Below are 27,603 nucleotides of genomic sequence, written 5' to 3'. Positions count from 1 at the left end.
ACAGTTCACAGGAGTTGAAAGTGAAGTAAAATTCGCAAAAGGTAGGCTATGGTAAGCGATTTTGTCTCACGAGTTTCATCACTTACGATGTTTAAATCGTGTGATTATACGAGACCGTGTTACAATATTGCGGAACAGCGTGTATTTATCCCGATTCAATAAAAACCGCGAATTTAACGCGAGTTATCAGTGGGCCTACTAAAGCATTTTATTAGATGTAGTATCAATACAGCTTAATTTATGTTGAACTTGGTGCATGTTTATCCACTGGTGAACTTGAACAAAAACGGTCTTGCATGACAATATCTAAAAACAACTATTTTATTGATGTTTCAAAAGGCACAAGTAGCTACTGACAAAAGGCTTTAAGTCACACTTTATTTACATGACATTAAAAAGGGAACTAAATGACAGTCCAAGACGAGGAAGAGTTGGTTGGTCATAACTACAGAGTCCTGTGTGGTCAGCACAGATCGAGGGGTGTATCTTGTCCATCATCGTTGTGGTGGTCTTGGCCTGCAGGACCAGCACTTACTTTCTGCGACGAGAGGCCGCGCCCTTCTTGCTGCTGCAGTGCAGGAATAAGACAAGAGGTGAGCAAATTATATTTTTATTTAATTATATCTTTCTATCTATCTCTATCTGTCTGTCTGTTTACTGTATTTGCTTGTGTGGAGAAAAAAAACAACCCTGAATGAATATTTGTACATTTCACACCACAGCATACACACACCAGGCTGTTCAAACCAGGCCTTACTTACTGTCACAGTATCATAATGATATGTTTTTTGGCAGCTCTAATCTAAGATGAATCCAAAATAACTGAAATTAACCAAAACAAGTTTATCTCTCTTAATTTATACCATTAAAAACATTAGTTTTTTTACATTCGTTTTTGTCTGCTCAACATTATTGTTGGAGCAAGGCGTATATTCCTACTGTCCCTTTATCAATAGTTAGAGTATATAGAGTCATATAAAGTATTTGTAATTCTATTACAAATATATTTTTATTACTTTTATTTTTACTATTTATACTTTACATTTCTTATTACCGCATCTCCCCGCCTCTTATAACTTATACCCCCTTATAGGTAAGTTAATTATACTAAGAATTATTATTAATAAATATAAATGTATTATGAATTATAATAATAATAATACATTATTATTTTTATTATTATTATTACAGGGCCTATACACTGCAAAAATGATTTTCTTGTAAATAAAACAAAGCTTACTGGAGTATGATACTATTAGTTTTATTTTATTATTTTTAATTTTATGTTTCATTCAATGTGTTTGTGAAATTTACTATCAGTTTCTGGGTGAAGATTGGTTCTACACCAGATTTGGTGATTTCCAATAAAAAAAGAAAGAAAGACATGCGAGTTCCAGATGTTCAAGTACACTGTCGCCACAGGTGTTTTGTCAAGAAACAGGACTGTTATGTTCTGTCATATTCACTGGTTTTGAACTGCATATTGATAAGTGAATAACAATTTTATTAAATGCAAAAATATTTTAGAAACTTCTCCTTGCATCTTCCAAATCTATTTCTATCACTGTTCTCAGAAATTGAGTGCAGCGTTCTTGCTTATTAAGTTTTCACCATCACAACACACTTGTCAAGCAGCCACATGAAGGCCATGCACAGCAGGGGGCGCCATAACATTCATGAAACCTGCAACTTACAATTTGCTGAGCTCCTCCACTCTCATGCGCAGTGTAGTGACCTGGAGAACATCAGAGATTGATCAGTGATCTCGAAGTTAACCTCTAAGATTCAAACACTGGTTGTGACAGTGGCATGTATAGGTGCGTAAATGTTTCTTGTCTATTTCACTGTTCTTTCTCTCACCTCATACTTCTGTCTCTTCAGCCTCTCCATGTGCTCAAATTTCTCAGCCTCCAGGGTCTTAATCCATTCAAACAGCTCCTGTGCTTTGTCCCTGAAGTCCACAAGACATAAGTAAGCAAGACTCGACTTGTTTTCATGGCCACTTCAACAGTTTGGAGTATAACTCACCTCAGTTTGTCCTCGTTGAGATGGTCAGTGTTGAGTGGTTTGCGTCTCTCAGCCAGGATCTTTTTCTTCTTCTCTCTCTCTGTTTGTTTCTTGCCACCTTTCTTGGCATCGGCCTGAAGGACAACAGAATGTCGGGTTTCAGTCACAGTTGTTTCAATTCATGCTCTTTAGTTGATTTCAAGTGTTTGAAGTAGAGCTGACCTTCTGCAGATGGCTGCTGTAGTTGGAGCCCATACCAGACAGAGCTGACTTCTTCTTGGCGTCTTCCTCGGCCTTCTTCTTGGCATCTTCCTCCTCTTTCCTTCGCCTCTCCTCCTGTTGGAGTTATCAAAGTCAGGACACTTTCTAGATTTTGTCAGCTGTTTTTTAGATTCATCATAGTCCTCAACCGATCCTGTTATTTTTCCCTGTCAAATTTTGGTTGCCAAATAATTTTGGTATTTTACTAATTTACTTATCTTGTTTCCTGATTTATTAAATCATCATGTAAATTAACACACTGTACATTATGACAACTGGTAAAGCTCAAAAGCTTCTCTCAGATGCTAAATCTGTGAAATTCCTAATATTAATTCCGTTAATTCCAATTTATGTTGTTTTGTTTTTTTATTAAAACAACAAAAAATGACTTTTTAGTGTCACACAAAAGCTAAGTTAATTTATTCAGCAACTACAACTGCAAGCAATATAATTGAGAATTATATATATAATTTTTTTCCCTCTGTGTACTCATGGTTGCCAGGTTGCTAAGATAAAGTAAAACACAGGGCAGAAATGTGTCCTTTTAAGAGACGAGCTCTAATTGTTGACATCTGGCAACCCCAAGTATGATAACATGTGGAGGCTTTTTAAAAATGCTTTTTCTTCTCTTTGTTGAAGAGAATATAGATGTTGGTAAAATTTTTATTTTTAAACTACATCTTTTTAGTCTCGCGTATTAAAAAAGTCACAGTTTGTGTTAAATTATGTTGTGTCATCTTGTATTCATTATGGGGGGAAAAAATGGGGAAAAAAGTAGTCAACGAACATGTATTTGTTTTTGATTTTTTTGGAAATGAATGAACTACTAGACTCGCAGGGTCAGTGATACACACCTCACGTCTGGCCTGGCGCTCCTTATCCTTTTCAGCTCGGATCCTCTGCTGCTCTGCCCTCTCAGCTCTGCGCTTTTCCTGTTTGGAGACAGAAAACACATTTTTATTTACTACGACTTATTCTGAAGAAGATCAGGTTAGGCTAACATTTTATTTCTCAAGGGATGTTTCCTTACCATTCTCTCCTTGAGGGCCATCAGTTCCTGCTCCTCATTCTTCCTTTGCTCGAAGTGAGTATCGATGAGGCCCTGCAGCTCAAGAGTATCCTTGTTGAGACGTTTCTTCTGAATGTCCTGCGTTGAGACACGCGAGAAACAATGTTGTCGTCTCATTGACAAATACATACATGCCTATTTGTATTTTAAAGACTCCCAAAGATACATGAACTCTTACATCAAAGTCCACTTTCTCACCATCTGGGATCTTGGGTGCTGATGGCCTGTAGTTAAAAAATGTAAATGAGCATTATGTCTTAAAATCTTTTCAAATAGTTTGCTTTAATGCGCAAATTCCTACAGGCTACTTACTTGTACTTTGGCTTCTCTTCTGTATTAGGAGTAAGAGGAGACAAGTACATGTTATTGTGTTATTGGGAAATCCACACAATTAACGATACACAGCAATTTTCAAACATTGGCATAGCACTGCCACATAATTAGTATTTGTTTTTAGAAGGAATGAAAAATGTAATTATTTGATAGATATATTAATATAGATTGTGAAAAAATAAATATATTCCTCTTTCATTTCGAAATTAAATTATATAAAAATCCAGTTAATTTTAACTATGTAACGAAATTGATTTTTAAAAAATAATTATAATGTAGATAATTTATTTAAAATAATAAATCATATTTTAAATAAAATATAATTAAAATGCATTATAGAAATTTAAAATTGATTAAATATATCAATTTATTATTATAATATTAAAAAATAGATTTAATTTGTGTTAAAACATTAAAATATTGAAAGTTTTCAATGACCATGAAAAGCTTAATATATACTTTATTTTTTCCCCTCCCCTGTCCCTGTCATGGTTTTTCTTCTGACATTTAAAATAGCTGCTTGTCCTTGAAATGAGTGGTTCAGCTTTCAATACGAGCCATGCAAAGCAAACTCAAACGGATCACTGCACGGTTGTTATTATTTGAAACTCTTTCACCCATTTCATTACTTGGCCTAGTCTGATTATTGCCCAGATTTGGACTATATGGTTAGCTTGTGTATATTTTTGGATTATAGGCAGTCTTGCACCAATATGCCAGCCTTGACTAGAAGGGACAGCATTATAGATGTTGTCCACTAGGAGGAGACACCGCTGTCCCTTCAACAAAATAAAGTGGAATACATCTGTAATCAACATACCTTCCCCTTCAATGACAGCGAGCATTAAACAAGAACAGAAAGCAAGAACAGAATGGATATTATTAGCAACTATAATAATAAGGGACCGAATCTGCCAACAACGGCATTTTTTTGCCAACAAAAACATTTAAAAAAGAAATACCTGCCTTATTAATGTTTTATTGTATTTATTTATACATTTAATAAATAAATAAAGTTGAAGTTGATTTATTTCACATAAATCTATTTGCACATTTATTTATCTATACACTGTTATGTCTGTAAGATAATGTTCTTCACATTGTCTAATGCATGCACTACAGATTCAGTGTAAATAAGACAAAAAAACATTTTATATACCTTATTGTGTAATAAAATCGATCAAATAGAATGTAAAAATCAAAGTTCAAAGAGGGAGAACAGAGACCAGGATGTTGTACATTTGTAGGCATATACAGAAGTTGTTACTAACAGATGAAATCTGCATTCATACAATAATAATAAAAAAATTATTTGATCACCAGTGCAGCAGTATCATGGATTGCACGATTATTACATTTAAGTCTACACAATATCTCGTTGTGATTGCCTACTTTCATCATTTTCTTAAAATAACAATGAACATAGGGGGAAATGATTAACTGAATCACAGCACAAATATGTATATTGTTTAGATTTTACGAGAAAACATTGAAAACCTGTACTCACCCTCAAAATGCTCGCTGTAAAAAACAAATGATAAACAGAAGTTTGATTATGCTCGGTTAGTGTGCGTCATACAAATTCAGTTCAGTATGCATAGAAAAGCATATTTTAAAGTTCAGTTGGACTACAAAATGACAAACTTTATAATACTTACACCTCCTCTGTGTCTGACATGGTGATAGTGGACTTTGAGACTAAAAGAAAATGAAAGAATGATGCGCAAATCAGAACCTCAAGGCAAGACTGCAAAGAGTCTAATGAACACATATACTGTATATAGTGATTCATAAAACTGTCATGAAACCATCTCTTCCCTTTCCCCTGTTGACCCCTTCATGCTGAACTAATGGGCTTTTTGACAAATTAAATAATCAAGATTGTCAGTGATGACTAAGAATGTAGGGTGCAAAAACTTAAGTTATGTTGACATATACCAGATTATGTATTACATTTTAAGGCAACAATTACATTTTGGTTTATAGTAGTCTGCTATGTTTTTCGCTTTTCAGTTTCTCACAAGATGTGTGAAGTCATTTTAGCTAAGCATTGACTGAATTGTATTATTAGCTGACCTATGAACTGGCTGACGTATGATAAATGAGAAGTTCCCTTGCTCATATTCAGATTTATGTGAAAGTTTGTTTTCCACTTTGCCTGTAGATTCATGGCCTTGTCAGGGACGCTGAAGTGATCAAAAGACAGACACTTTCCTTTAAAACATCTTTAGTGGATAAAGCGTTGTTTCCCAATTTTATAAGTAATATTTCTTTATATATTGCAGGACTCTTAATTTTGTAAAGAATCAATACAAAATACTACACAATCAGAAATAATTAAAGGGTTGATGAATTAAAATATAAAAACAATCAATTGTTAACTTCTGAATAACAGGCAGGAAATAGATGCAAGCAATCCCTGCAAACATCTCAGGTCAAAAAGAATTTGACTTTGACAAGACAGCTGCACTTAATAGGCCCAAACATTGTTCAGGATCCAGTTTCCAAGTTCCAGCTGAAGTTTTTGTTTTTTCTATATTTGGACATAGTAAATTTAGATCATATAGATTGAATAGATTATGTCATTCACACAACTTAAATGTAAATGTAACTGTATTATTTATATATATATATATATATAATTTAAGGAGTCAATGTTTGACCAAGCTTTTGATGCAACTAAATGCATTATGCTATATGAACTCCACAAGTTTGTGTAAAAACCTGATGAGTTTACACATTCATTGTCACAAATTGTCTTAGTATAAACTCACACAAAACTACACACGATATTTCCCACGCTAATTATTTCCTCACCCGCTGCACTTGTGCCTTCTTTTACTCTTACCTCAGAAAAGCTGAAAGAAGTGAATTCCCTGCTGGCAGAGACTGGTTGTAAAGTTCAGCAAACATGCAGGCATGAAAAAGTCTTTCTGTTATAGTGACACTTGATCTGTGAAAATATCCCATTGGTGGAGATTCCGTAGTGGGAAGGGTTAAGAAGGGAAGGTCCAGATCTTGGCCCAGGCACTGAATAAGGAGATGGACAAGGGTTTGAGGAAATGTAACAGAGGCGTAAGTTTGGAGGAGTGGGCGAGACACTGTTGCTATATTTGCTGTGGTACTACGTAAGCACAATTAACACATTTTCTGAATGGGATGAATGTGAGTGTGATCCACTTGCCTTTTGGTGTTATTTTCAAAATAATGGATAGATGCTTCAGACAAAGTGTTGGGGTGTTCCTCAGGGCTCGCTCCCAAGTCTGCATATGTTGTGTTAGGAACTCCTCAGTGATATGAAACTGTGAAATGATATGAGTTGTATTCCAACTTACTCCAACTGGTGTAAGTGTTTCATGCAGATACCATTTCCTTTTTTTCATTGTAAATGTCTTGAGGTCACTAATATGGCAATACATTTCTAAATTGAATTTAAATTCCATTCAATAATTAGTAACTCTTAGTAACTTAGTAACTCTAAACTTTATTTTACATTGTTGATGCACATTCATTGAAGTACAAATTGTAGTGATTCCAGCCTGTCATTAACAATGCATAAATAATCATTCATTATATTAAATAGTATAATAGCTTCTTCTTAACTGTAGGGGGTGCTGTGCTTATAGATTGTGTAAATGAGGGTGTGCATCTGGTGTCATGGGGGAGGGGGGACACTTGGTGATATCTAAGGTGACCTGGATCCCCCCTGCTTCGCTGACGGTTCCCTCTACACCGTCACCACTCTCCATGCATTCTGAGTAACAGACTCAGGGTTTTATTTTTGGACTGCTATGGAGCCTGTGCCTTCCATTTGAAGGTAGGGGGAATAGTTGAACTCAACATGAGTCTCCCGTTCTGACAGTCCAAGCTGGGACAAGCAGGCAGCCGCCAGACACCCCTGAACAGCAGACAAACAGGTATAAACCCAGAAAAAATTTGCTTGAAATTTGATATTTTTGTCTTCTGGATAATATTAAATGAATGCCTAGTATGGAAGTGCATGCCATGTCTGTCCTTTGGGAAAAGGCTTCAGCAGTTTGTTGCAGGCTAACTTGACAGGTTTGTGCAATAGGGACTGTAATATAGCACTGTAAAACTGAAATTAATAATACTGATATTGGTTTCCTTGTCACCATATATTACGTCTTTATTAAAATGCAGTTGCTTATGTTAAAGGACATGTAAAAAAAAAATCATACATGTTTATATGTACAGGGGATCTCGTCTGAAGTGTCTTCACCTGTCTTCAGTTACAGTCATCTCTTGGTAAGCACATGTGTATAAGTGTACATACTACCATGGAGCATATATTTTTATATGTACAATGACGACTTTTTTCACCAGGTGGTTGCTAAGAAGCAATTATGCTGTGCATGATTTTACTGCTTTGCTATTCTTGCCCTTTCCTCTTTTGAACTTGCATCTTGGAAATTTTCCAAACTGCCCAGCCTACCAGGGCCTTAAAAGGACGACCTCTTCTCATATGGTTCTTCGTGTCACTCTGGGCTGGAAGCTTCTTTTACAAGCGGCCTACATTTGCACTATTGCAAAAAGATTGTGTTATACGGACACAAAATAAGTCATTTTGCTTAGTATTTTATCTTTAAAAAAATGTTCCTAAGGCCACTGAATTTAATTTGTAGTCAGTTTTTGTATTTTGTAGTCAAATATCTAAACATCCCTAAAATAAGATGAAGCAATTGCTTATACTAAAACCTGTTTTGGGAGAATATATACTGAATTCAGTTTTTCTTCCTCAATGGCATGTTTTTAAACTTATTTTAAGCACAAATATAGCTACATTTAGTGAGATTTATTCTTATATCAATATATTCTTGTATTCTTCTTTTATACCGAAAGCAGTGCCTTGGATTCCTTTCTTATAATAGATTTATTCTTACATTTATGCTTTCCCAAAAATGCAGATGAATCCACTGATTCATAACCTTTATATATAATTAATTATGATCTAAATTATTGCATAAATGAGCCAGGAAATGTCCATGAGTGTTTCATGAATATCATTTATGAATAGTCCAGTCTTAAAGCTAATTATTATCTTAATGTTTTATAGTAAGGTAGTTTAGTATATATATATATATCGATACAGTATGAAAAACTTTAAAGCAGCTCTGGGATATGTGATATTAGGTTGTGCGTCAACAGAAACCACTGAATCTGATTGGTAGTAAATTTTCAGTGATTTATTATATAATTTAATGTAGCTGCTCCACCTATGGCTAAAGCAGCGACTGCATGGCATTGGTTTACGGTGAGGGTGGAAAGTGGCACCACACTCTGTGACATGGAGCAGATGACTTGCTCATTTGCTTTCACCCTAAAATTAGGACAAGGAGCTATCCTAGATGTGTTGTGGAAGTTTACTGCATGGGAACATGTCATTAACTTGAGACATTGTATCAAGTGAAAACTATTCTGATATTTACATTTAACATTGAGAATAAGCAGCCAAAATCCAAATTAATAATCATACAAAATATCAAATTTATTGAAAATAAAAGCTGTAATTGCCTATTAATGACATTTATTTTAACAATTCTCAATACCATTGGGTAGCAAAATGCTCATACCTAAACAAACATGTTTATTTTAATATTATAAATATGATAAATGGAGTAATTCCAGTGTTTTCATGAAAACCAAAAAGAAAATCAATGTCATATTTGTAATAAAATATAACAGTAAAATATTGGTTGTGGCTTAAAATGCATAAGAATCAGCTGCAGGAATTTTGTAATATGTTTTTGGATTATTCTACCTTTTATCTATTCAAGTCTATATAAATGAAACAATGTGCCATAGCATAAACATAGCATAGAAAATCAATATAAAAACAGTTGACAAGTCATGACTTTGATCTATTTGACATTCACATTCAGTTCATACTCATACATTGTTAGAAGTGGGCATACTATCAGCACAAATACTGTAGATGATACTGAGAAAAAATAAAAGAAACTAAGACCTTTTATTCTGTTGCGATCGGTCAGAATAATTCAATAGGTCTGAGAATAATTTTACACACACACACACACATATATATTTGTGTGTGTGTGTGTGTGAGACAAATAGATGAATACAATAGATGAAAACATTTCAAAGCCATGCCATTAGAACATTTAAAAATGGAACAATCATAAAAAAAAACACAAAAGCACATTATGTAGTGTAATTGTTTTGAAAAGTTGATTGAAATGTTGTACTACATATATGTCAATTAATGTGTTCTTGGTGAATCAGGAAAGATGTTATTGCAGAATTTAATTCCTCACAAGCGATCGCTGGAAAATTCTCCTGAAAAATAAATAGAGAAAACAGTATTAGCGAGCAAAGCTTTTTGCTAAATTATTTTACGATGCCTATTTTTGGAATGGTTTGCACCTTTTTACCATTATTAGCAAGAACATTTATTGTTATTTATTTGTTTCAGGGGGCTGAAGATTTAATGGCGGTCAATATTGGCAATGCTACCCAGGCAGGCCTGCTTTCCCAGCAGTACCCCCCACCTTTGTTTCCCAAACCTGGGAAAGAAAATGTCCGGCTCCAGAAACTACTCAAGAAGACAGCAAAGAAAAAAGCTGCAGCCCAGGCCTCACAACCGTCAGTCCCCTACCGCTCAAGCCTCTCTCCAGTAAATGAAGCGAGCCCTGACCTGGAGCACAGTGATCACTCAACTCCTCCTAAGACTCCAGAGACACCTTACTACATTGGCACGGTACACCCACGCTTCAACGTCCGACCACTGTATCAGCATGTGTCGTCTCCTTATCCTCATCACAGAGGATTCACTTACGGCAAGACGGCAAGGTTTTCACCACAACCATATGTGGCTCCCCAACGCCGGTCTCCAGCATTTCAATACACAGCCTCACCAGTACCAGGACTTGACACGCATGAACCTGTTCCAGTCACTATTCTACAAACTTCACAAAGAGTGGAAGTCAGCTCAAATCTTACCACTCATGTAACCTCTAAATCTCCAAGCCCTCAGCCAGCCACTTTGAATGTTTCTAGAACATCAAAACCATTGTTTGAAGTTCCTCAAATCACCATTTACACAGCAAAGACAGTAGGTGTGAGAACACCTCATGCATCACCAACAAGGAGTAAAACGCCTACTGCAGAGTTATTGAGAGGCCCAACGCCAACATTTGAGGTTAGAAGGATAGTGACACCAACATCTGAAATAAGAAGAGACAGAACACCAACCAGAGAGATCAGAAGGGTTACAACACCAACATTTGAAGTCAAGAGGATTACAACCCCAACTTCAGAAATTAAGAAAAGCCAAACTCCAACTTCTGAAGTCAAGAAAGAGACAATTCCATCTTCTGAAATTAAAAGGTTCAGAACTCCTGCTTCAGAGACTAAACAAAATGCAACACTGACACCTGAGACAAAATGGGGTACAACTCCAACGCTTGAGGCAAAGGGGGCTACAACACCAACAAGAGTAAAGACACCAACATTTGACTTTATTTCAACAAAAACACCTTCAGGGCGTCCCAAGACACCTTCAGGTAATGCGTCACATGTTAGAGTACCTGTGATTGAGATTTCAAGACCAAATCCACTTTTATTTGCTGTGTCTCCTGTGCACATGGAGGGCAGAAGATCCAAAACGCCAACCTCAAGTTTGACTGGTCCACACAATGAAATGCATAAAATATCAAATCAAGTGAATGACACCAGTCATTCAGAAATATTACAAAATGGGGACATAGGTGTCAAATCAACTGAACCCTTACAAGAAAAGCTGGATAAGGCCACAGAAAACCTGTCAAAACTTGAGTCATCAAAGCCAAAGTCCCAAATACAGAAAAGCCCAAATGAGCAGCCAAAGCCTAAAACCCCAACAACACCCAAGACTAAACATGCACAGCCTGCTTTATCCTCAGTTGGGCATCAAAAAACGTTATCTAGAGTCCCTCCATTTGCAGGTCAAAGACCCAAAACACCAACAGCACCTAAATCCAAACCAACATATTATGGATTGACTCCCTCTGAATATGTTGCCCATGGAGGAATAAAGAGTTACACACCCAGTTTTAGCATTTCTACATCAACTGCACTACCAAGTGCAGAGGCAACTCACCTTTCAAAACAGGAACAAATAGTACCTCAACCTGATGTAAATGTGACCATGACGAATGACAAGTCTGAGGTAAAGCCTAAAGAACAAGTTGAAGTCCTGCCACCTCAGGCTGGTGTTGTTAAAGAGGAAACCGCTGTGGTGGCTCCACCTCCAGAGGTTTCAAAGTTAGCCTCTATGCTACAAGCAAACTCTGTAAGGGACATTCCCAAGTCAACTGTGCCAGAATTAAAAGCAAAAATTCCTGACGTTAAAATTCCAACTATTGTGGTATCTGTAGCTGACACACCACCATCAGAAGCAAAAGCAGAGCCAATAAGTACTGTGACACCAAGAGTCAGAACTCCAACCTATGGATCTCCTAGACTTTCCCAAAAGACACCAACCCCTCCAACTGTGAAGGTAACGCCGAAATCTGCTAGTAAGGCTGTGCTATTATCTGACCAAGATGTGGGAAAGCCAGCTCTTCCAAAGGTGTCAGAAGGTAAAGTTAATGCCGAAACAACCAAAGTAACAGAGAAGCCAACAGAGGCAAAAATGTCTTTGTTAGAGAGAATTAAGAAGCAGAAGCTTGAAGCTGCTTCTTCTGAAAAAACTCCTGAAAAAGGAGAGGTTAAAGATGTGGTTAAGCCACTGGCTAAACCAAAAGACCAAGAGAAACTTGAAACAAAGGATACCGAACCTGAACAGGTTGACAGAGTGGAGACAAAAGCTAGCCCACAACAGGAGATCAGGTCTGCAGTGGAAAAGGAAGAGGGTGAGAAAGACTCCTCCCTAACTGCAGAGCCTCTCTTGAAGGTGATGCAGAAACCAAAAGGCATGAAGTCAAAACTCAGTGGCTGGTCTCGCCTTAAGAAACATATGGTGGTTGAAGCAGAGGAGCCCAAGTTTCCAGAGGAAGAGCCTGTGTCAAAGAAAGATGTCCCTGCCAGCGCTGATCAAAATGTAAGTGAAATGCGAAATATAACTGAAGCCGAAGCTAAGCCTACTGACAGCCAGGACAGTAGAGACTCCCCAAGGGCAGCAAAAATGTGGGATGCTGTCCTCTTCCAAATGTTCTCCACCAAAGAGAATATAATGCAACAAATTGAAGCCAATAAAACCGAGGAGCAAAAGAAGATGGAGGCAGAACAGAAGATGCCAAAAGAGATTCCCACGTTTGCGCATCGTTTGCCAGTTCTCCTGTACAGCCCGCGGTTTGATGCCAGACGACTAAGAGAGGCAGCTTCGCGACCAGCAACAAAGATTGCAACAGTTTTTGAAATGGGACTCATAGGCCGCAAACATAAAGACGAAGAACCAAAAGACTTTAACAGAACAGCCAGAGGCTTCAGTACTTCTTAAACCACTGATGTCTAACTGGATAACATATAAATAGTGGGCAAGGATGGTTGAGTTCTGTTTATTATCCAGTCCAATTCTTTACATATGCTTTTATAACCGGTCAATTGGCAAGTAAACTAAAAAATGACTATCTCAAATGCACAGTAACTTATTTGCAGTAGGTAATTGCCCACTTGTCAACTGGCATTAGCCATTTAAGCGAATTAGAATATTGAATATAGAGAAATCATATAGTTTTGAAGCTTTTAAATTAAAGAGTTTATTGCTTAATACTTTCAAAGCTCATCTCGGCATTTTTTATGAGCATGTTAAATATGGTAATAATTTTGATAATACTTACATCCCTGAACACCTTCATCAAAAAATAATAATAATTTAAATTTAATAATACAGAAATATAACTATAGACAAAATCTAAGCAAAATCAAGAGAGTGTTTTGGGGTATGAACATGTAAAATATAATGCAGGTTTTAGGTATCGAAAATGTTTAGTTACCCTATAGTATACTAACATTACAATAAAATACACCACACCTTTTTCTCAGCAATATTTTTCTACAGCCAGTATTCTATGGTGCTTAATTGGGCGTAACAAGTCTTTGTGAGGATAAAATATATATATATACACAAGTTAACATGGTGTTAAGGGACACATTGCTATTGTATGTTTTTTAAGGTGTAGGGACAATTGAGAGTTGAGTTTTAGGTGGTTGGGCAAGTAGAACCAATTAACTGCGGAAGAAAGAATTAAGAGGTAGTATAAGAAAGAGATGTATACAGTAAGTATGCTAAGTTTTGGAAATTTGTTCGAAGCCTTATTAGTACAGAAAGCATGGCATGGCGCACTTTGCTTGGTGCTTAGCGTTGACAAAGAGCTTTCACTGGTGGAGCCTCAAAGGGGCTAACCAAACCTTTAATATAAATGCTCTCGTTGCTTCAATATGATTAAATGAATAACAGTGAATGCTGATTGTCAACTCCAACTCATGCATGTTCTTATTTCAGGCTTAGGTAATGTTAAGTTTGTAGGCTTGGCCTTTTTTGCATGTTTGTCTTTTGTTGCAGAAACCGTCAGACTGAGAATATTTTCTCTTTACTGATGCTGATGTGTATAATGCTTTGCATTCTAAGGTGCACTGTACTAGATTTAATGTTATTTTTTATTTTTTTAAATAAAATACCTGTTTTGAGAGAGGATATTTGGTATGACTACTTTTATGACACTAGCCATTGAATGGAAACATTTGCATTGTGTTAGAAGCTTGCTGTGATTTGTTTGAGATATATTATCAATGTATTATCAAACAGGTGTATAAAAAAACTTTAGACAGCGAGATTTAAAAATGTAAACAATTTCAGGTCTATTTTAAAATGAATTATATTAGCTCTCAAAAGTTTACTTGAGATAGCATCTTAACTTTTTATGTGATATTCTTATTTCAAGAATCTTTTGAATTAGAACAATGACATGAGTGATATTACTTTTTAGAGCTCTCATTTATGTACTTGGGGGAAATGGATATCATCCCATAAGGCACTGGAAATTGAGTCGCTCTGGGTTTTTGTGTCTTTTCAAAGTATTCTAAAAGGATATTTGATGCTCTAATGCTACAACAGTCAGTAGGCCTATTTTAAGCTAATCTTAACTAGCTTGCTATGTAGCTAGTTTGGTAGTAGCCTGGTAGCTAGTTAATATTAGATAACTACCTATCATGCCTTTGTTGGCCTGCAAAAAGGCATCAAGACCATGTATCCATATTGTTGTTGTTTTTGGCATTTTTTATTTAAAGAAACATTTTAAGCTCTTTTACTTTTACTCATTAAACAAACTAATGTACATGTGAACTGTTTTGTTAGCTTTAAACTATGTAAAATAGAAGAAAGCACCTCACTTGTTTTTCCATTCGGGTAGACACTGTAATGATCACCATCAGTGGAAATCTTCTCGTATTTTCCATGGCCTGTCACAACAAACTTGTACCGTTTACCCGAGGAGGAGGCCTACAATATAAAAGGTGAGTAGAAGAAATAATGAGAGTGGCATTAAGCAAGAGATTCATTTAACTTTTAAAATCATTTTAAGGTTTATCAGTACAAGATTTATTTACCTTTCCTCCCAGTCCTGACCTCTCTCCTGCAGAACCTTCTCCAACAATTTCCCACATGTTCTTTTTCTGCAGAACATCTCCAGGTTTAACATCCTGGAAATATACATTAGAGAGCATTTGTTAAGAATTACTTTATTTTCCTAAATCTGCTGTTGTACCCCAATATCCTTTTATGTTGACCTGAAATCTAAGTCATTTTTCACTGATTAACTGACTAGACCAGGGGTGACGAACGTCGGTCCTGGAGCGCCGCAGCCCTGCAGAGTTTTGCTTCAACCCTAATCAAACACACCTGAACAAGCTAATCAATGTCTGAAGGGTTGCTAGGAAGCTACAGGCAGGTTTTAATTAGGGTTGGAGTAACTGAACTGTGACCAGGACCGGAGTTCACCACCGCTGGACTAGACCATTGACCATTGGGTCATTGAGTTGAACTCAAGAACCAGATTAGCCGGATTCTTTGAGTCATTAAGGTTGATATTGTCAACCGGATTAACAAACTCATTGATTTCATTGAAATTTCTCAGTTTCTCACAAAAAAAGTTATTGAATTATTTCAGAAGACTTGGAATATAGTGTAGAAGTAGTATAAATTACTTTTAATGGTGCTTTTTTTGTTGTTCTTTTAGAAACTCAAAAGCTTCAGTCCACATTCGTTGCAATTGCATGAAAAAGAGAAACCAGCACAGTCTTCAGAATTAGTCCTTTTGTTTTCCACAATAAGTAAATCAAAATTATTTGGAACAACTTGAGGGTGTGTAAACGACTTTGGGTGAACTATTTATTTGATATAAACCAGATGTTCAAAACCTGTTATCACTCAATGATTCAAAAATGAAATTCAATCATGTAGCCTTTTTCTGGTCTTCAAAAGCTCTTATGTTTCATAGAAACAATGTTCATTACATCTGGATGTGATGATCTTAAGGTTTTTTCTTCAGACCTTAACCGCTAACATTATAAACCACATACACACATCAAAGAACATTGCGGTTTACCGGACATGATGATTGATTAACTTCGTTTTTTTTTTTTTTTTTCCGGAAAATAATTGAAGATGCAGTAGCTCATTCTACCACAAGAGGGCAACATAAATGTACCTTTTTGTTATTTCACTGTATATATATTCATTTTTTTACTACATGTAAATTAACACATCTGTTCTACACAGAAATGGCAGTCTCGGTCTTTCAAAAAATATGCCAATGAAATTATTAGTTAATTTCTCCATTACACCATGGAACAAATACATGTATCTCTCCCCAGCACATTGGTTACAATTTAAAGATTTTCAAGGTTCATTAATAGACTTACAGATGGTGTGGAAAGGGAGTGTCTGTTCCCGCCTTCTGGACCTTTCACCCAATGGTTGATCAGGTTTGCTACACCCACTTTCACACAGTCTGTATCCTAAAAATATAAAACCGTTACAGAACAGCATGTATAACAAAACTGAATTACAAATAATCTAACTGATTTTCTTTTTTGTATGTTTTAGTTTTGGCTTTATATGTTGATGGAGCGGTGAAGCACAATTCATAAGGTTATGATTGATCTGGCAAACATTTCCAAAGAATTCCTACACAAGAGCTTCCCATTGATGGTTGTTCATGTGTGTCAGACTCTGGCAAACCGATAGTGTGGGTGTGAATGTGAAGGTGTAAAGAGCAGATGTTGTTCCACACTACATGACTACATGACATATCTCACGCTGCCGCCGCTGGAGCCACCGCTTGACCTCCAAACTTGCGCAATCTGAGACTCATTCAAAGCAATAATAGAAGTGCGCTGACATCACTGTTTTCCCTCATAATATTTAAAGGGGTGATATGAAACAGCTGATTTCCTATTACTCCCATAAAGACTTGAAGTACAGAACACAGAGCTTCCCTTTCGTGGAACTTCGAACTGCGTCCTCTAGGGGTCGCTATGGGGAACGCCTCGTCGTGACCCGTGTCTGAAGCCTACATTGAAAAAACACCAACTTGTTTGGCCGGCGCTCAGGGAACCATGGTTACATAAGTAACCCGAGACGATTTTTATGATTGTATCATGCTTGAAAGTTTTAGCACCCTTTGTAAGAACGACCAGTACAATATTCAAAATGTTTGTTTTTCTGAAACAACATGAAGGTAAGTGAGTGATAACCGAGTTTTTTTTTTTTGGTGTGAGTCAATGAATGAAATGAAATCTGATTTCTGACCTTCAAAGGTGTTCCTTTCGGGCTGCTTTGACTCCAGGCCTCTCCTGCTTCAAACAGGTTTTTTTTGGACGTCACCGGAGCAGAGACACTGGGCATGTCAACTGCTGCTGACTTAGTCAATTTTGCGTCTTTAGAGGAGATCTGCAACCCATTAAGACCGTTAGGCTCAGTGAGTCAGAGCGATTAATTGTTTCTAAAGAAATATTGCAAATGTAGCAAAAGACTCTTAGGAGGCGGTACAAAAAGAGATCCCATTGAATTACTCTAAATATAAACCATCTGATCCATCTGAATATCTCTTTGGTTTTAAGACTTTAGTCTTTGCAACTTCAGGGATCTTATCTATGCACAATCAACTTGTAACACTCCAAAGAGAAAGGAAAACTTGAAATCGCATCATATGACCCCTTTAAATGCTGCCAGAGACAGGCCTGATTTCTCAAAATAATGGTTTGACTAAGAGATCATTCTTAAACCAGGCATTAGATAATAAAATAAGAATTTACTGTCCACACTGACTACAGATTAACATAATACATAAAAAGCATAACATAACAAGATATAAGACAATTGAACCTCAATTGCATGAGTGTATTGTTCCAGTTTGTCATCAATCTTGGGCAGAAGTACGGGTCTCTGGGTCTTCTTGAAACTGTTACTGTTTTCGAAACAAAGATTCATATGAACCAGTGTCGTTTTGTTAATTACAAAAAAAAAGTTTTAAAAATATGCAAAGTTTTAAAATGCAAAATCCATATTAGCTGAAAAACTTATAAAATAATAAGATAAGTAAAAGTTAGAAGTACTAACCTTACTAAAACTGAAATAAAAATAAAGCATATTGTATTTGGGAATATATAGTATATAGAAATACAAAAAAATAAGAAAAATGACAAAAGCACATTACAAAATTAATCAAAATTGAAAATCTTCATATAAATATATTTATATAAACAAATACTATAATAGTAGTAATACTAAAATGAACAGGCAAAATGCATTAAATTATGCTCAATCTTATAATTTTTGTAAGGCTACCATATATCGTAACAATACATATATTTACATTTTAAAAACCTACAAAATTGCAACCATCTAACATGACATTTACCAAAAAAGTAACAAATCAAAATACATAGCTTTTTATTAGTAGTAGTAGTAGTACTAGTAGTATTTCACATAGTGTTCTGAATGTTTTGTATGTATAGATAAGTCTAATTTGTGTTTGTATCCAACATAATATCTTAGCAGACATCAGGAAAAGTGTACACTCCACATCTGGTTAAAGTTAGCCGACCCATAAATCATTGCTGACAAGGCAATGGACTTACAAAGTATTACAGTGACCTATGCCACCATGTCAATATTTACTTTTAGTCAACAGCCATTTTGCCAACATACTTGTAAGTTTTTTTCAAGAATCTGCCATTTATTGCAAACACACTGAGGCCAAGAATGTCAAGTAGATTATGCACTTTCTCATTTGCTGAGTCGTATTACTAATTTTATGTTGATGAATGATATATATTATATATATATATATATATATATATATATATATATATATATATATATATATATTACATGACATGAATCTAATTAATTACAAGATTATTTAAAGCTATTTTTGTGTTAAATGGGAAAGTATCAATTAGACATTACAAATTGTAGCTTTAGAAAGAAATATTTTATTTGATTCAACATGTAATTTATTACACATAAAAATGTATGTACAACGGCCTAACAAAAACTATGAAACATAAAAGAATATAATTTGAGAAAACTGGTCATTGGTTTGTTACCAACAGTCTTCAAAATACCTTCTTTTGTGTTGCCCAAAAGAAAGGTTTGAAACAACAAGAGGGTGTGTAAATGATGACAGAATTTTAATTTTTGGTGAACTATCCCTTTAATGTTTTTATTTTTTATTTTTTAATGAAAAGATACTCTAAATAAGAAACTTAATCTGCCAGTAGGTGGAGCTAAATGTCTTTATGAGTCATTCATTCATTCAATTCGTTCAAAGGCTGATTCATTCAGGAATGAAGTAAATTGCCTTGCCCAAATACTGTCTCAGGTCTTTAAAATGCCATAGCGCAGTGCCCTTAACGCACACTAAATCCACACTATCTTGAATACCACTACGGAGTGCTATTCAAAGCTTAGTGTAGCCCATCATGCATCATGTTTTGGAAATAAAACGTGATACTTTTTGCCGAGATCTTGCGAGAGGTCACTAAACCTTTCCAGTGTAAGTTAAATAATTTAATAATTAGATTTTACATATAATTTGGTAGAAAAACAAAGTGTTGCACATTTTATTGGTCATATAACTAGTCAAGTGCAAAGATGGCAAGAGTGGGTATTTGAACAAGGGGATAGGCTCTCTTTATAAATGGGCCTTTGAATCATTGGTTCACATAATTCGTTTAAAACTTGGATTCATTCAGAAACTAAACACCGCTGTGTTGCTTGGAGATGCACAACAATTCTGCTATGGCTTTAAAGTTAATATGTTCTCTGCTACATTGAGCAAAAACACAATATAACACAATATCAATTTATTTACTGAACTGTTGTAAAAAAAAATCACATTTAAACTCATCACTCATGATATTCGAGACAGAATCAGCAATACTGCTCTCCCTGCTCGTGTGATATTGTATGATATAAATATGAGACAAAAACTAATTCTTTGCACCAATATCTTGAATTTTAGAGCATAACTTTATTTATTACCCTAACAACTTTGTTGTTACCCTGCATAATTTTTGTCAACAGTCAACTATATGAAATGTAAGATGACGTACAGGTCTGGGGGCAGAGCCAGTGCGTTAACTGCGTTAAAATATTTTAGTCGCATTATTTTTTCATAACTAATTAAGTTAACATGTTAAACTGACAGCCTTATTAAATTCTAATGAAAACACCAGCTTTCTTTCAAGGTTTTGTGTGGCTGTGAGGGTATATATATATATATATATATATATATATATATATATATTATTAAGCCATTACAGAGTCGATTTGATATTTTGGGTAGATAAAATGCTATATCATAGGAGTGGATAAACACAAGGAATAGATACAATAAACTTAATAGCAGGGACTGGGGCTTCATTTGTAGTCTTTGCACTCTTGAGAGGAATTGCACAATTCAAGAAGAAACACCTCCTGTTGTTTAGGATGTGTACATCTGCATTGTCTTCAAGACCTTTCCATAAAGGTTCAAGATGATCAGATATGGTCACTTCAGATCTTGTAGGAAGATGGTATTATATTACTTGTTTTTTCTTTGCCCAGGTGTCCAGGTTTTGTGCTCCTCACACTATGTTCTGCATCTTTATGGATTGATTGACCTTGGGTACCAGTGGATAAAAGCCAGATTAACTATAAATTCCAGCTTTGCTTAGCTCATGACATGAGGGCCTGAGTAATTTTATTTTATTTGTGTTGATAAGATTTGACTAGAGACAAATCCCCTTTGACATTAAAGAGTCTGCAGAACCATGCAAACCTCAACGTCATCATGCTGTGTAGTTGGTTGCCAGTGCATCGCTTAAGCTGTTGTTAAGATGTTTTGGTTGGTTACTAGGTAGTTCCCTTTCAGTCAGTTACGTTCGACGTTACGTCAGTCGTGACTGACGAATTTGGGATCTCGCCCGAGAGCCCAATCACCTTCGAGTGTAAACTAAACAAGCCAATGACAGTTGGCATGCGTGTTTCGCCAGGCGCACCCCGCCCCGCAGCGCAGGTATAAAAGGAGAGCACGTGCAAACGCACATCAGCTTTTCGCTTCGGGGCGGGGCCTTCTAATAGGACGAATCTCCGCGAGTGTCTGTAAAGAAACAGCCTAGCGTTGGTGTTACGGCGCATCAGCGGGGGTTGCCATTCAGTGCTGCTCATCTTCGGTGTGCTGCAGCTGCCATTCTGCGGTCTCGCCGCGACCTCCCCTGGGTGCTTCAGCGCTCTCTGTAAAAGAGTGTTTCCTTTTTTTCCTAAAAGAGCAAACATCTAAAAGAGCTCCACGAACGACGGGCGTCTTTTTAAAGATGGCTTCCCGCTTGTGCGTTTCTGGATGTGGTCGCTTCCTGGCTTCATCTGATGGTCATGATCACTGTGTCTCGTGCCTGGGCTTACAGCACGATGAAGCAGAGCTCAGGGATGAGTCATGTTCTCAGTGCGGGAACTTGACCATCGCGATGTTGCGGTCTAGATACCTCCTCATTAAACATGGTGAGAGCTTCCCCGTTGTGTACGTCTCCGCGGGCCTCTCATTTCTCTAGCATGTCGCACCACCTGGTGTTCCCGAACGAGTGTGCTGGATCCTCGGACAGGGCGGGGTCCAGCATCTTGTGCGGAGCACAGGCGGATGACAGGATGTCGATCGCTGCATCGGAGGGCGAGCTAGGCTCTGGAGATGAGGATTCGGCTGCGCTGCCTCCGTCAGGAAGAGTGGCGTTGCCCGAGTCAGATCCAGAGCTGACCGCTATGCTTTCCCGGGCCCCAGAGAGTGTCGGGCTGCACTGGAGGCCTCCTCCTTCTCCCGAACGCTCGAGGCTGGATGATTGGTTCCTGGGGGCGCAGGCCGGTCGTCGGCAGCCGCCTCCGGTTCCATTCTTCCCGGAAGTGCATGAGGAGGTTACTAATTCTTGGAAGGCACCTTTTTCTGCCCGAAACAGACTTGGTGCCTCCTCCGTCCTCACCACCCTCTACGGTGGGGCAGCCCAAGGGTATGTGGACATCCCCACCAGTCGAGCGCGCTATTGCTATGCAGCTCTGCACTCCTTCCCCCGGCGGAGGGCCGGGTGGAGAAACCTTTGTTGCGGGTTTTTTCTGTTCCGCCACTGGCTACCCCCTCTCCCTTCGCCAATGGGCAGCAGGGTTCGGTTCAAGGACGCTATGCCTCCTCACGAGCCCCCTGCCCAGCCGTGGAGCCAGGTAAGTGGCGCGCCGTGCACTCAGACCCCATCCTGGGATGCACGGCCTCCCGGGTTGGGTCCCTGTGTTCCACGGCGCTGCCCCACTGCGGGTACGTCGGTGGTTTCCCTAGTCCCGCTTGTTCGGTCACTGGGGGCCTGGTTAGTGCTCGCCAGGCCGTCTCGCTGGCTCATTTGAACCATCAGACTCGGCTATGCGATTCAATTCGCCCGGCACCCTCCCAAGTTCAGGGGCATTCGGTTCTCCTTTGTGCTGGACAGGGATGTTCCTGTCTTGCGTGCAGAGATCGTGGTCCTGCTGTCGAAGGATGCAATACAGCCGGTCCCTCCAGCCGAGATGAGGTCAGGTTTTTACAGCCCATACTTCATCGTACCCAAGAAAGGCGGTGGGTTACGACCAATCCTGGACCTGCGCGTGCTGAACCGGGCCCTTCACAAGCTCCCGTTCAGGACGTTGATGCAGAAACGCATCTTTCAATGCGTCCGTCCTTTCGATTGGTTCACAGCGGTCGACCTCAGGGTCTACTGGGAAAAGAGCAAACTCTCCCCAGTGCAGAGGATCACTTTTCTCGGCATGGAGCTGGACTCGGTCAACCTCTCAGCACGTCTCTCAGTAGAGCGTGCACAGTCGATGCTGAACTACCTGGGGTCCTTCCAGCGCAAGACGGCGGTTCCACTGAAACAGTTTCATAGGCTCCTGGGGCATATGGCATCCGCAACCGCTGTCACGCCGCTCGGGTTGCTTCATATGAGACCGCTTCAGCGTTGGCTTCACGACCGGGTCCCGAGATGGGCATGTCGACACGGCACTTACCGGGTTCCTGTCACCCCATTCTGCCGTCAGACCTTCAGCCCGTGGGCAGATCTTGCCTTTCTTCGGACAGGGGTGTCCCTTGGGCAAGTATCCAGGCATGTTGTTGTGTCAACAGATGCCTCTGCCAGGGGCTGGGGTGCCATGTTCAATGGGAATACAGCTGCGGGGCTCTGGTCGGGGCTCCGACTGCAGGGGCATATCAATTGCCTCGATTTGCAAGCAGTATGGCTGGCTCTGCGCCGCTTCAAATCGCTGCTACCAGGCGACCCGGAGCTCTTGGATCCTGCTCTTCAGGAGATGGTGACCGCACCACTCCTTCCCCCGGAGGAGGGCCGGGTGGAGAATCTTTTGTTCCCATTTGTTTCTGTTCCGCCACTGGCTCACCGCATTGGCCTCGGTCAAGAGGGTAGGGGACCTGCAGGCATTTTCGGTCGACGATTCGTGCCTAGAATTCGGAACGGGTAACTCTCACGTTGTCCTGAGACCCCGGCCTGGATATGTGCCCAAAGTTCCCACCACCCCTTTTACGGATCAGGTGGTGAACTTGCAAGCGCTGCCCCCTATAGTCTTGGCTTACCAGGCCCAATGGTTACCGTGCCCCCTCGGAGTGAGAGCTTACTCTACGAGAGGAGTGGCATTTTCTTGGGCATTGGCACGGGGCGCCTCGATAGCAGACATCTGTAGAGCTGCCGGCTGGGCGACGCCTAACACGTTTGCGAGATTCTATAATCTCTGTGTAGAGCCCGTGTCCTCTTGTGTACTCACCTCAGGTAGGCAGTAATGCTGGACCCGCTCGGTGTCGATCACGCTTGCTGCGCCATTCCCCTCTAAGGACCGGATACGTGCGCTTTTCTGCTTCTCAGTTCAGTCCCACATGGCGAACCCTGTTGAATTTCCTCCCGCACCCTCCGCGGTCAGGCGTGCTCAGCACTCGTGTGCATGCCCAAGGTCAGCCCTTGTGCTGGGCTAGGTGCCCGTGTGTAGTGATTCTCCCTTCGGGCGATCCCACATGTGTAATCTTCCACGGTATGGCTCCCCTCACGGTATGCCCATGTCTTTCCCTAGCAGTCGTTCTCTGCCATCGCTGTTGTGCAGTTGTCTCCTCGGTTACTTGTGTAACCCTCGTTCCCTGAAGGAGGGAACGGAGACGTTACGTTCCGTCGCCACAGTTGCTGTACCACCGCTGTACGGCCGGGGCGCGTAGTCTCGGCTCCTCAGCGAAAAACTGATGTGCGTTTGCACGTGCTCTCCTTTTATACCCGCGCTGCGGGGCGGGGTGCGCATGGCGAAACACGCACGCCAACTGTCATTGGCTTGTTTAGTTTACACTCGGGCGAGATCCCAAATTCGTCAGTCACGACTGACGTAACGTCTCCGTTCCCTCCTTCAGGGAACGAGGGTTACACAAGTAACCGATACGTTATCTATTCTACAACTCTCTCCAATATTTTGGTCTCTTGTTATGACTAGGGGTTTATTTGTTGTTGTGCCTTAAGCACCACTGGTTATGAATCGACCATTATGGTGTTTCCATTTATGTATGTTATGTTTTTAGGAAATTTAGGCAGTTCATTAATGAATGTGTCTATGCAAATGCTCAAAAATCACAGAATGTCATGTAACTTGCCAGTTGTCTGAACTGTTGAAATCACTCAAACGAGTGGTGAAACATCTTCAAGAAATGGAAAAATTAGTCAGAATTAATATTTTCAAGATGTACAATAATGAAAGTCCTATAAGTGCATATATAAAACCACAGATCTTTTCACACAATGGAAAGCAAGTGCAGCAAATAAACAAATTACACTTGTCAAGCAGTTTTGGTTGTTAAACTAAATAAATAAAAACATGCCCTAAAATAAATTAAATCAATTTAAAGGAATATTCCAAGTTGCAAAGTGAGGTTCTAATGACATGAAATGTAATTACCAAGTTATTATTATTATTATTATTTATCTTTTATTTGTTTGTTTTTACTAAAATACAGGTCATAATTATTTTATGTACTATTCAAAAACATGTTAATTTGTTCTGAACCTGGAATATTCCTGTAATCCTTATCTGAAGACCAATATATGAATATGCATGCTTGTTACTTGACCTAAGATGTGTTCAACCACTTATACACTGCAAACATGTGGGTTTGTTCACAGCACAATGAGCATAAGCAACTTACTAAATAAAATGGAGCTTGTATTCTGTAAAAAAAAACATTTGAAAAAAAAAGAACAGGATTATTTGTCAAAATTCTTCAATGTCTTAGAAATGCTTATTTGTTGTGATTGATTTCTAGGTTGTACAAAAAAGGTCCTCTTTAAAAAAAAAGTTTCCAGATGTTTCATAGTGATCCAATAGAAGAACCATTTAACCTTCATATAATCTTTCTGTTAGCAGTTCTCAGAAGAACTTTTTTTTTCTTGCACTCATATAAACATAAAGGTACCTTATTGGCATTGATGGTTCCATGAAGAAAGTTTAACATCTATGGAACCTTTCCACTGCACAAATGTTGTTTATAGTGGAAAGGGTTCTTTAGATTTTTAAAATGTTCTTTTAAGAACTGTTCGCTGAAAGGTTGTTTGCAGAACCTAAAATGGTTCTTCTATGGCATCATAAAACCCACTTTTGCAACCTTAATTTTTAAGAGTGTAGTGTGAAGAACATTTAATTAATCAAAATAACCTTTTGTGGATGGAAAGTTTCCATGGATGTTAAAGGTTCCTCATGGAACCATTGATGCCAGTATAAAGAACCTTTATTTTTAAAAGTGTACCATTAAGGAACTCAGGAACTAGCCAGCAGGGTCATTCCTAGACAACCAGTTTCTCCTTCGGGCCATTTTACTGGTTGTATTTGCACCGGCAGCAGGAACTCTGAAGTGGCTGACCGTGATGTCTTTATCCGTGGCATTTACAAACATCAACAACCGGTGAATAGAGGACGCTGTGTTTGGAGCTGTTTTTGTTGCATGTCGTGGGTTTTGTGAAAATGGAAATGGAATGTAAACACACAATTGACAACTTGTAGTGTTATCTTCGAGGCCTATAGAGTTCCTATAGAACTGTTTTAGACCCTACTCTGAAGTAGGAGCTAAATTAGTTCCCCCAAATGGAGTTCCTAGAACTAAATACGTTCCTAGTTCCTGTGGTGCGAACAGGGGCGGTTCTAGACCACAGTAACTGGGGGGGCGGGGGCAGACAGGGGCCACTTGTGCTTTTAGGGGGCACAATTTTAAAATTCACCTTAAACTACTTTAAGTAGCCTATTATTCATTCAGTCATTTTTCACCATGTCATGTATCGCTGCAATGTAGATGTAATCTATAACAATTTCAACTAAAATGAATGTTTCATCATGTTTAATTTATTTGACAAATTTGGGCTGGGGGGGGCTCTCATGCTTGGACTCTCATGACACACAGCAGCCACAAACAGATATAGGCTTATGTCTCTACTGAAAAAATAATAAAAAATAAAACCATCACAGAAAATTTTAAAGATTTCCACAACAAATAACATTACAAACCATCTATTTTTAACCATTAAAAAAGGTTTTCTGTAGTGTGTTTTGGGACATATTCCATTAGGATTTGTTGGTTTTATCAAGCCACCAATAGAATGCAACCTATTACCAATAGAGGCCAACAGGGTCCATTACAGTTTCCCTTAAAACCAATACAAGTTCCATTAGAGCCAGTAAAACCATTACAAATTTTCTAATGGTGTCTAATGTTTTATTCAGCAGGGGTTTTATTTTTTTATATTCCCAAAATATATCATGAAATATCTCGATTCTCAAATATGTGCAAGTAAATGCATTTTGCACCTTTATAGATTATGTTAGTTCTCTAGTAAAGTAGCCTAATAGTATTAATCTATTAACTTTGCATAAAAATTTGTCTTTTTACTTAAGTACCAGATATGGTGTCATACCATTAAATATATTTAATACGACTGACTTTGTATTTAATGTGAAGTTAATAAAAACATAGTAAGTTACTAATTAGCCTATAACACTTTCATTGTACAAAAAGAGAGCAAAGAACGTTTACACTATCAAAGAATATTTTCACTTCAGTCCAGCGAATTCAAGCACTCTCAAAAACTCCCATAACAATCTCTAAAGCTGTTTACACTGTGAAGTTAATATCTTACTTACATTCGTACATGTTGTTTCTGATGAGATAATTAGCCAGAGATTTCAGTCAGCCAGCACGGGCAGTGACGAAACAGCGTGTTTCAGCATTGACTCATCTGAACGCCTCTGATTGGTCTTTGTATTTATAAACTCAACATAATAGAATGGGATTGGTTATAATGCGCAGTGCTTTAAAAACGTGTGTGTCTCTGTGCCAGCCAGCGAACGCAGATTTGAATTTAGCTGCTGGAAATGTTTTACTTTTTTTATATGA

General features: G+C 38.4%; 3 protein-coding genes across 3 annotated transcripts in view; 1 reads left to right on the top strand and 2 right to left on the bottom strand.

Annotated features, from left to right (window-relative positions):
• Positions 1-367: 367 nt before the first annotated feature.
• Positions 368-6,566, bottom strand: tnnt3a (troponin T type 3a (skeletal, fast)). The gene is made up of 13 exons (XM_016230320.1): positions 6,519-6,566; positions 5,329-5,368; positions 5,178-5,191; positions 4,491-4,496; positions 3,650-3,668; positions 3,516-3,561; positions 3,299-3,415; positions 3,123-3,200; positions 2,230-2,343; positions 2,029-2,141; positions 1,861-1,951; positions 1,695-1,735; positions 368-568 (listed from the first exon to the last, which is right to left on the bottom strand). Exons 2-13 carry the CDS (start codon positions 5,346-5,348, stop codon positions 532-534), a joined length of 696 nt encoding a protein of 231 aa, XP_016085806.1. The 5' UTR covers positions 5,349-5,368; positions 6,519-6,566; the 3' UTR covers positions 368-531.
• Positions 6,567-7,400: 834 nt separating this feature from the next.
• On the top strand, positions 7,401-14,341 carry prr33 (proline rich 33). The gene is made up of 3 exons (XM_016230318.1): positions 7,401-7,587; positions 7,886-7,936; positions 10,122-14,341. The coding sequence occupies exon 3, from the start codon at positions 10,137-10,139 to the stop codon at positions 13,125-13,127; it is 2,991 nt and encodes a 996-aa protein (XP_016085804.1). The 5' UTR covers positions 7,401-7,587; positions 7,886-7,936; positions 10,122-10,136; the 3' UTR covers positions 13,128-14,341.
• The window catches only part of LOC107549254 (non-muscle caldesmon-like), a 42,841-nt gene continuing 24,523 nt past the window's right edge, over positions 9,286-27,603 (bottom strand). The window contains exons 9-15 of the mRNA XM_016230266.1: positions 23,910-23,947; positions 18,015-18,096; positions 17,439-17,579; positions 16,550-16,645; positions 15,236-15,328; positions 15,015-15,128; positions 9,286-9,985 (exon numbers count right to left, since the gene is read on the bottom strand). Of these exons, the coding sequence (XP_016085752.1) occupies positions 9,905-9,985; positions 15,015-15,128; positions 15,236-15,328; positions 16,550-16,645; positions 17,439-17,579; positions 18,015-18,096; positions 23,910-23,947 (645 nt within the window). The 3' untranslated portion in view covers positions 9,286-9,904. The remainder of the gene's footprint in view (positions 9,986-15,014; positions 15,129-15,235; positions 15,329-16,549; positions 16,646-17,438; positions 17,580-18,014; positions 18,097-23,909; positions 23,948-27,603) is intronic.

This window comes from Sinocyclocheilus grahami, unplaced genomic scaffold (assembly GCF_001515645.1).
Source record: "Sinocyclocheilus grahami isolate Dianchi unplaced genomic scaffold, SAMN03320097.WGS_v1.1 scaffold367.1, whole genome shotgun sequence".
Classification (NCBI taxonomy): domain Eukaryota; kingdom Metazoa; phylum Chordata; class Actinopteri; order Cypriniformes; family Cyprinidae; genus Sinocyclocheilus; species Sinocyclocheilus grahami.
This window is presented reverse-complemented; position numbering and strand designations above follow the sequence as displayed.

Bases quoted from the DNA above. Each gene is read 5' to 3' on its own strand.
- prr33 (XM_016230318.1), top strand. From the start codon at position 10,137: ATGGCGGTCAATATTGGCAATGCTACCCAGGCAGGCCTGCTTTCCCAG.
- tnnt3a (XM_016230320.1), bottom strand. From the start codon at position 5,348: ATGTCAGACACAGAGGAGGT. The intron at 2,142-2,229 runs GTCAGCTCTACT...GTTGTCCTTCAG, and splicing joins ACAGCAGCCATCTGCAGAAG to GCCGATGCCAAGAAAGGTGG. The intron at 1,952-2,028 runs GTGAGTTATACT...TGTGGACTTCAG, and splicing joins CTCAACGAGGACAAACTGAG to GGACAAAGCACAGGAGCTGT.